The sequence below is a fragment of the Schistocerca cancellata genome, chromosome 1 (assembly GCF_023864275.1).
Source record: "Schistocerca cancellata isolate TAMUIC-IGC-003103 chromosome 1, iqSchCanc2.1, whole genome shotgun sequence".
NCBI classification, from domain to species: Eukaryota; Metazoa; Arthropoda; class Insecta; order Orthoptera; family Acrididae; genus Schistocerca; species Schistocerca cancellata.
This window is the reverse complement of record NC_064626.1, coordinates 704,122,955-704,132,356: the sequence shown is the minus strand read 5'-3', so window position 1 is coordinate 704,132,356 and position 9,402 is coordinate 704,122,955. Positions and strand designations below refer to the sequence as shown.

Below are 9,402 nucleotides of genomic sequence, written 5' to 3'. Positions count from 1 at the left end.
AAACTAACTCCACTAAAAATCAGTAGCAGATCACGATAAATCAAAGGACAAACAAATTTACTAGGAGAGTGTTTCCTCTAAATAAATAGTTACATTACTTTTTTAAGGGATATAATAACTGGATTCTTTTTCAGATAACAAACTAATGTCTATTTACCATTTAAATAGACACCTGGGCCCCGCGTGATGATTTCAGCAACGTTCGCATATGAAGTCCTTGGATTTGAGCAGTGTGTTCTGCGCAGACGTGTTTAAGCAAGTGATCTATAGCAGTACTTCGTCTTCAGGCCACAAGTGGCCCATCGGGACCATCCGATCGCCGTGTCATCCTCAGATGAGGATGCGGATAGGAGGGGCGAGTGGTCAGCACACCGCTCTCCCGGTCGTTCTGCTGGTTTCTTTGACCGGAGCCGCTACTATTCGGTCGAGTAGCTCCTCAATTGGCATGACGAGGTAGAGTGCACCCCGAAAAAGGGCAACAGTGCTTGGCCACGCCCGATAGCGCTTAACTTCGGTGATCTCACGGGAACCGGTGTATACACTGCGGCAAGGCCTTTGCCCAAGTGATCTATACACATTATAAATTAAAGTCCCTCGCCACGTTTTTCTGTCTGTTTGCGAAGGCTAATCTCAGCAACTACAGTCGAGATTCTGATATGCTTTGCACTAACAGACTGATTCTCGAGGAAGGTTTGTGGATATAACTTGTACGGTCCAGTCACACTAATGATAGCTCCTGGCAAAAGCCTGAAGAGTCAACTTTTGCATCGTAGGAAGAGTGTCAGTGAGGTTCTGAAACGTACCGACAGGGATGTGGATCCACGCCGACTCCAGTGGGGTGGGCGGCTGCACGTAGTTCCTCAGTTGAGGATCCGTGGCGCGAACAGGACGATCAAAGTGGTCACACAGATTCTCGATTCGATTTAAATATGGGGTGTTTGGTGGCCAGGGGAGTACGGTAAACTCATCTTGTTATTCTTTGAACTACGGACGTACACTGTGAACTGTGTGACACGCCGCATTGTCCTGCTGGTAGATGTCATCGTGCAGAGGAAAAACGAACTGCATGTAGGGGTGGACATGGTTCCCAAGGAGAGATGTATATTTGTGTTGATGCAGTGTTCCTTCCAGAATGATGAGGTCACGCAGGGAATGCCACTAAAACATTCCCTAGACTGTAACGCTCCCTCCTCCGACCTGGCCCCTTCCTTCAATTTTTGCAGTGCCGTGTACACCAACGGTCATCTGTCAGGGGGAGCAGGAACGTGATTCATCGTGAAAGGCCACCTATCGCCACTCAGTAGACGTCCAGCTGCTGTACTGGGGCGCAGATTCCAGCCTTCGTCACCGATGAACAGCATTCTGCATGGGTGCATCAACCAGATGCCCGTTGCTAAGGCCCATACGCAACAACGTTCACTGAGCGGTCGTTCAGGAGAGACTGTTGGTAGCCCCTTGTTTCATCTGGGCTGTAGGTTGCTCCACTGTCGCATACCTATTCCCCATACACATGTCCAAAGCCGTCGTTACCTCTGTCACCTATGGCCTGTGGTGCAATACGCTTGCTCGGTGCCGAATTTGGCTAGTGCCATTTTGCCATGCACGGTATCCTTTAACCACAGCGGCATGCTATTTCCCATGTCTCCCCCTCCCCTCTCCGATATGCGTTATATAACCACCAGTGTTAGTGCTGCCACCTTCCACATGTAAGTGTACATTGCACGTTGGCATCGAATATAGACGGTGGTCATATTAATGTGACTGGACCGAAAAACGTACAGTTGCATGTCTAGGACTAAAATTTATAATGTGTTCATTAATGTTAACACTAATCATGTACACATACCTTGTAAACTGACTTGCACCACATCATTTCGATGAAAGAATCGTTCAAATTATCTATGGAATATGCTGCTAACTAACTGTATTATTGCTACGCCAGTAAAGTTGACCAGCCGTAGACAGTTGACACTACCCGTTCGCAGACAGAACTGGCAGCTAGTTGGTTACCCGAAAAACAATGCCCTTACCCTTACATCTTTCTGTGCGAAGTGTCATGGCTATAAATCCAGCAATAGTTGCCATGGCTAGGGCAAACTATGAACAAGGTGATCGTAGACACTTAACTTGTCTAATTCAGCTTACTCCTCTTATAAGTTTTAACCACGGTGCAGTAAATAAATATACCAGATTTTCGTAGCTGTTGAAATGTTACTAATTTGTTATAAGCACTTCGGGTTCTAGTTTTCCTGTGACTTCTACACGGTACCATAACTTTCTCGTGTGTGTGAGGTGTCTGTCGGACTTTTCATAATAACTTGTTCAGATCTCTATGGTCCCTGTAAGAAAATTCGCTTAACCCTCTCAGACCCGAATTTTTTTCTGGAAGAAGGAACATTTTTCTTTATGTGGTGGGGCAACGGCCTTGCCGCAGTGGATACACCGGTTCCCGTGGGATCACCGAAGTTAAGCGCTGTCGGGCGTGGTCGGCACTTGGATGGGTGACCATCCGGGCCGCCATGCGCTATTGCCATTTTTCGGGGTGCACTTGGCCTCATGATGACAATTGAGGAGCTACTAGACCGAATAGTGGCGGCTTCGGTCAACAATACCATCATAACGACCGGAAGAGCGGTGTGCTGACCCCACGCCCCTCCTATCCGCATCCTCCACTGAGGATGACACGCCGGTCGGATGGTCCCGGTAGGCCACTCGTGGCCTGAATATGGAGTGCTTTACCATAGTTTGAGAGAAACTTCAGGGATTATGCCTCGTTTCTGTCATCGCTGCCGAAAGTGGGCAGACAATGTAGGCGTGTCCTTCCAAACGAACGAATGAACTCATCCACTGCTTTGGACGGAAATTGGCCACCGTACATCGGCCACTGCATCCTGCGTGGACTCTACCATACTACCAAACATATGTGTCACTTTGGATCAGAAGAGTACTTTTATCCGGCCGCGGTGGTCTAGCGGTTCTGGCGCTGCAGTCCGGAACCGCGGGACTGCTACGGTCGCAGGTTCGAATCCTGCCTCGGGCATGGGTGTGTGTGATGTCCTTAGGTTAGTTAGGTTTAAGTAGTGCTAAGTTCTAGGGGACTTATGACCTAAGATGTTGAGTCCCATAGTGCTCAGAGCCATTTGAACCTTTATGTGGTAACGCTCTTAGGTGATTTTTTTAACGTTTTCAAAACACACTTTTTACACTTGGCTTCATTTTATGAACTAAAATAACTAGCTACGAAATACTGTCTGTTGTAATAAACAGTGAAATGACCATTGAATAATTAACATGCAAAATAAGAATAACAATTTCAATTATACTGTCGAATATAGCGAACCAACCACATCCATGAATTCTGGTGGTCACGAGCTGCTGCGCACTGCTACTTTGACTTGCGGATATTTTCGTAGTGATGCCCAACAGTTGGCAGCTCTTGCACATGATGACAACGTTGAACATTCACAAACGTGTACCTCAGGCTCCCATTGGGAGAAAATACTTCTGTTGCAGCTAAGATACAGTAAAAGTTAATTTATACAATCGTAGCCAGAGGGTCTGAAAGCGTTAACGGACCTGGTCATGGTTTGTAGACGTTCCCTGGCACTCTACAGTCGTTACACACTGGCAACAGCTTTCATGAATACAGTGCCTGAAAAAAGCAAAGCATACAGGAAGGGGGGAGGAAACGAAATGAAACTTGACGAGTTGGAAGGCTATTTGCTGTAATTTCAGTAAATAAAAAATTGAGTTTAATTTATAAAAAACTTGGCAATATGAGCCCAGTTATCGGTATGACGATGTATCCTCTGGGATATTGACAGATGCAGTGATTCGTTTGTGCGGAGTGTCTTAAACACCAGCCGATGGCGAGTACGTGTATGAAGTCACATTGAGATACGACCATGTGTCCAGGGTGCTTCACTTTTTTTATGAGGCAGTGTATATTCATGTGGGCTAAAATATCCCACATCGATTTTTTACGGCATTGTTCAGAAATTTATGACGTCAAAACACTGCAGGAGAGATATTACCTTTAGGAAATAGTTTCACTGGGAATCGCATCCAATTTACTTCAATGTCGACCACTTGCGTTTTCTTTTGCAGTAGATGACGTAGTTGTTTTAGCAGCACTCTTCTTAGCCACTATTCGTGTGTGTAAATATCACATTTAGCTTCGTTTTTTGGAGATATATATCTCATTTTATAAGGGATCTAGCATATCCACTTTTTAAAGCAAACTGTAGGTCTGAGCTAATTTATCACCTGTAGCAAGAGATTTCTCTGTGTACATCAACCTAAACAGTAGTTGGAGAGAATATTAGGAGAGCTCGTATATATAAGAGGTACGAAGCATAATTGCAGTAAAGACACAAAATTTAATGAAAACTAGCCGTTTATTTACATTTTTCATTTGCTTTTGCTACACGTTTGTAGCTATTTACAGGAGGCGAGAGTCAGAACGCGTCTAGTAGTGGACCTTTGCGTGTGGTGTGGCGAGGGCAGCATGCGCGGTCTTCAGGGGCGCTCCGTAGATTCCAGCAGCGGCCGCTGGCGACAGTGGGTATCCACCAGCACCGGGCACTCTGCCAGCTGAAACAAAGTGCGGAAAGTTAGAAAGACACGGGTACTACAGCAAGAATTCACTGCTCCCGAGAAAGCAAGGTGATTCTAAACAATATGTGTTGAATTGTGTGCTTATTCTATACTAGGTACGGGGATCAAATGAACACTGAAACACAGCTTACATAAGTATTTGGACAGCAAATTTTTCACAATATTAGCTATTACAAACAGATACACGTGACATGAAGGCTGCAATAGCAAATATATGCTGTATTCAGCTGCCTGTGGACGCTAGAAGACTCAGGAGGAGGATCCCAGAGAGGATGAAGTAAAAAAAGGAGTGACATGACCCAATCACTCAGAAGATTTTGTCGTCAATGAGAATGACCTCAAAAACCTACAGAACTATGTCGGGTACCCTCTTTTTCAGAGACACTGTACCCTTTAAAAATTACTGTGATTGCTGTATAGTACACTTTCGTTCCTTGAGTGAAGATCACGACACACGTTAATGTCGTGGCAATTGATCCAGAGAAACACAGTTCGATGCCTAGTGGTGTAAGAAGTAAGTAGTCTGCAAAGGGAGAAGAGATAGCACTATGCTATTTCATTCAGACAGACCAAGCATCGATGTCCTGGATTATATCTCAAATCTCTCTTACGAGTACTATATAGAATTTGACATTCTTGTTGTTTACCCATACATCACTTGGGGATGTCATGGGAACTGCTCATATTCCAGCTGCTTGAGATGACTGTGTGATGTCACGGAATTTTCTCTCAGACTGTTCTTCATTCCACACTTCTTAGTACCAACATAAAGAGAACTGCACAGAACAGTTGCTCGTTGTAGCCTCTCACACAAAACAAATTCATACTTGACACGTCTTAATAAATAGATGAACAGCTGAATGAATCCGTTTCTTCTACAATCTAAGACTGCACTAGAGGATTTCTGTACTATACCTAACACTACACAATGCATACACAATCCCCACCACATATAAACTATCTGCTGACAAACTCATATAGCGAACAGGAACTGTGTAGTAGCAATTTGAAAAATTTCATTCATTCAAAACGGAGGTGGACTACTTGCTTTACCCCTATATGTTAAGAAATGTGTTAAGCTATTGATAGTGGAGCCTATTTATGTTATGAATGCTGTTATTATTCGCAGATCGTGGTGGATTCTTCATAAAAGACATTGAAGAAGTAAATGTATTGTTAGCATGCCTAATTCCTTTAACACTTGCCTACAAGTAGTTCGTGAATGGAGCCCAAATATTATTTTTACAGTACATTTGTGTCTATGTGTGGAACTAAACCTAGAAAGTTATTCCCTATGAACATTTTTTGAGAACAATCCTCATGGAGCATATCTGCAGTCTTTGTAAAATATTTTAAAATTGAATTAAAAACAACTTTGACCACACTAAAATATTTATTGGCCCTGGTAACCAGTTTTGGTCAAAACGTGACCATCTTCAGACAAAATAAACCTTGCTGGCAGGTGGTGGTTATACTGTAAAGAGCACATATCTTGGATCTACAAATGTCAACTGATCACAGTTGTTGCATGATACCTGCCCCATTCACTACCACTGCCTACCACCATGTAGTGTACGGTCTGAAGAGAGTCACATTTTGACCAGGCTTGGGTACCCTTGTCAATAAATATTTTATTAAAGCCAAGATTGTTTTTAATTCAATTCCGTAATGACGTCAAAGAATAAACTAACTTCCGAAGGCTTTTGTCACCAAAATCAGCAATTAAGTGTAGAGCATGTTGCAGAACTCAAGCTTTTGAGAAAATCTGTGACATGTACCATTACAATATGAAAATCTAGACAGTTACCTGCGAGAGCAGCCCTGGCGGAGGCGGCGGCAGCTGCGGCCGCAGTGGCTGCAGCTGCAGCAGCAGGTGATCCGGCAGGGGCGGCGCTCTTGGAGACCACAGCGTTGAACCCGACGCCGGGGGCGGCCGTGTAGTCCACAGTGCGGACGCTGCCGTCGGGCTCGACCAGGCTGTAGCTGCCCTCCACCACGTCGCCGCTGCGGCTCTCCTGCTGCTGCTTGGCGTCGCCGGTCAGGGCGTCGCTGACGCTGTAGCTGAAGCTGTACTGCGGGTTGGGGTCGTAGTACGGGTCAGCCAGCTCGGCGGGCAGCCCACCGGCCAGGCGGCCCAGACCACCGGCGTAACGTGCTGCACCGAGACCAGCATAACGTGCCGCACCCAGACCATTGTAGCCGGGGGCTACTCCTGCGTAACCAGGGGCGACTCCAGCGTAGCCTGCAGCGATACCATTATATCCAGGGGCAATACCAGCATAACCAGGTGCGTACCCACTCAGTGCAGCACCAGAGAGCCTAGCCCTGGCAGCAGCGGCGGCGGCAGCGGCAGCAGCTGCGGCTGCAGCAGGACCAGCCACACCAGCACCCACTGGCACACCTGATCATAAAAGCATATTTGTCTGTAACGCAGAACTGTTTTATGTTTTCAGTCCATTCGATGTTACTGGTTGTGCTGGGTTGATGTTATATTAAAATACTGTCTAATCTGTTAAGCTTATATGAGAACCCAAGTTCAAAAGAAGCGTGAGGTATTCTGACCGAATGAGAAATATAATCATACAATCCATAAATGCCACAAGTGCAGAATTGAGAGTAATACATACAGGTATTCCTCTGTACCTTTAAGTGGTAACTGTCTAAATTCCTCCATATGTACCACACATTCTCTCCTGTATTTTAATCTCTCAATAATCTTATTCAGTTTTACAGCTCTTCCTGACTTACGCTAATACTCCTCATCTTTGCAGATGTACGTATACTAATGACAAACACTTGGGGACCTTTGACTGCCCCAACAATTTAAGTCGTCTGTTACTCCTTAAATTTCGTTGGCTGGATTAGCGTATTGCCTATTAACCCCTTGTTATCTTTTGCTACAATATTTTGCAAAAACTTCTGTGCTCTATTGTTTTTCTGATACCTTTTCATTCTGAGAGTATTCTGTGTACAGTTAAAAGAAAAAAAATTGTTAGAGATAACGTTTTTTGTAGATAAAATTCTGACAGCGAAATGATACAAGTAAAAATGCAAACAGTTAATTTTTTCAGTAGCAGATTCTGAGACGATGAGCCCAAAGTAACAGGTGTATGAAAATATCCTTAATCATAAATTCCTGTCTCACAGAAAATGCCGAAGTCTTCTGTATGTTCCAATTTGTAAGAAAGTACCTCCCAAGATGTATTATAGTACTATACACTCTTTTATTATTCTAGATAACAATATTTATTCTTTTACAGGTCCAATAATTCATTAAAAGGAATTTGTGAATTCATAATATACACAGTTTTCATGAAGGATAGGTGTGTTCCTCTTTTGAATGTGTAGTGTTATAACACAGTTTTTTTTCAGAATAGACCTAATCAGGGAAACATATCCTCTAACTTAACACAAAAATATAACTTGTTAAATAACACACTTTTTTACCTAGGGGAGGCTTTGTGGGACATAGTACCTGCGTGCTACAACCCATTCTTTGATGATATTTTCTGATATAAAAGAGAAGATGAGTACTAGAAATCAGCAACAACACTGAACTAATAGTATGATAAACTGGAACTGATGTACATTTAGTAACGCCTGTGTGTGATATGTTTCAGTTATCCACTGTTCCAAAACACAATGCTGCTAAAATGGCATCGGCACCGAAGACAAAATCGTAACTGAGTTATGCCAGACTATTTATCTGGAACATATAGGCATAATTCTAGCGACACTGTTGTCAAACTGCTTACCAGCGACTCCCAGTCCGGCGTTGTAAGGAAGGCCGCCTCGCAGGGCGGGAGCCGCCGAGTAGGAGACGGCCGGGGAGCCCAGGTAGCCCGCACTGGCCGCGCCTAGCAGCGCGCATGCGCACAACACCACCTGCAGCGACGGCGAAATGTAATTCATAAACACATTCTGACACTGGTGATACAACATAATGTTGATTATTGACAAGTCTATCGTCCGCGATTACTGTGTGAATACCTACAGAGAAATACGCAGATGAAGAAAAAGAGGTAGAAAGTGTGAAAAGCTAATAGAGGTAAAAAGTACTCATTTTATGGATGTGAACTGAAATTATAGATTTAGAGGACCTTAAAGGTCTGATAGATTTATACCTTGACATGGACTACCCCCATCCATGTTTCCTGAAATCAAAGATAAGTATCATGGATACTTCAGCGCATATGGACAGAAAGGTATTTCGTTATCATATTAAAATTTAGGAAGGAATTATATGTGCATATGCTGATGTCAATATTCTGTAGTGTGTATTGTGTAACTCTCCCATTTTGTGAAATTGTTAAATGACGCCGGCCGGTGTGGCCGTACGGTTCTAGGCGCTTCAGTAGCGTGACCGCTACGGTCGCAGGTTCCAATCCTGCCTCGGGCATGGATGTGTTGATGTCCTTAGATAGGTTTAAGTAGTTCTAAGTTCTAGGGGACTGATGACCACAGATAGTCTCATAGTGCTCAGAGCCATTTGAAGCAATTTGTTAAATGACATCAGTTTCCCTTTATCTGGCTGTAACAGTCAGCGAAACGTCTACAGGTCTTCCACAGCCAACTGACTTCAGACCCTCAGGCCAATTTCAAGAGACCAACTGATTCATTTAACTTACACTTTAAGTTCCAGAATTCGTGAAATCTCTGTCATTGATAGGAAATAAGAAAGGCGAAATGTTTGGATTTGTCTCTGGGAATCCGTTTTTTGGAAGCTAGTTATCCCGCTCTGCAGACATAAAGTTCGCAAGTTTCCAATAAATGGAGGCAGAGCTT

The 9,402-nt window shown here is 44.0% G+C and overlaps 1 protein-coding gene and 1 pseudogene across 1 annotated transcript; one reads left to right on the top strand and one right to left on the bottom strand.

Annotated features, from left to right (window-relative positions):
- The first annotated feature begins 2,415 nt into the window (after positions 1 to 2,415).
- LOC126095299 (5S ribosomal RNA) lies at positions 2,416 to 2,533 on the top strand (annotated as a pseudogene).
- Positions 2,534 to 4,378: 1,845 nt separating this feature from the next.
- On the bottom strand, positions 4,379 to 8,559 carry LOC126095519 (cuticle protein 7-like). The gene is made up of 3 exons (XM_049910336.1): positions 8,373 to 8,559; positions 6,425 to 6,859; positions 4,379 to 4,593 (listed from the first exon to the last, which is right to left on the bottom strand). Exons 1-3 carry the CDS (start codon positions 8,557 to 8,559, stop codon positions 4,469 to 4,471), a joined length of 747 nt encoding a protein of 248 aa, XP_049766293.1. The 3' UTR covers positions 4,379 to 4,468.
- Positions 8,560 to 9,402: the final 843 nt, after the last annotated feature.

Excerpts from the sequence above, each read along its gene's own strand:
- LOC126095519 (XM_049910336.1), bottom strand. The coding sequence starts at position 8,559 with ATGTTGTATCACCAGTGTCAGAATGTGTTTATGAATTACATTTCGCCG. Across the intron at positions 6,860-8,372 it reads CGCCGGACTGGGAGTCGCTG|GCTACGCTGGAGTCGCCCCT; the intron begins GTAAGCAGTTTG and ends GTATCGCTGCAG. Across the intron at positions 4,594-6,424 it reads CGCCAGGGCTGCTCTCGCAG|CTGGCAGAGTGCCCGGTGCT; the intron begins GTAACTGTCTAG and ends ACTTTGTTTCAG.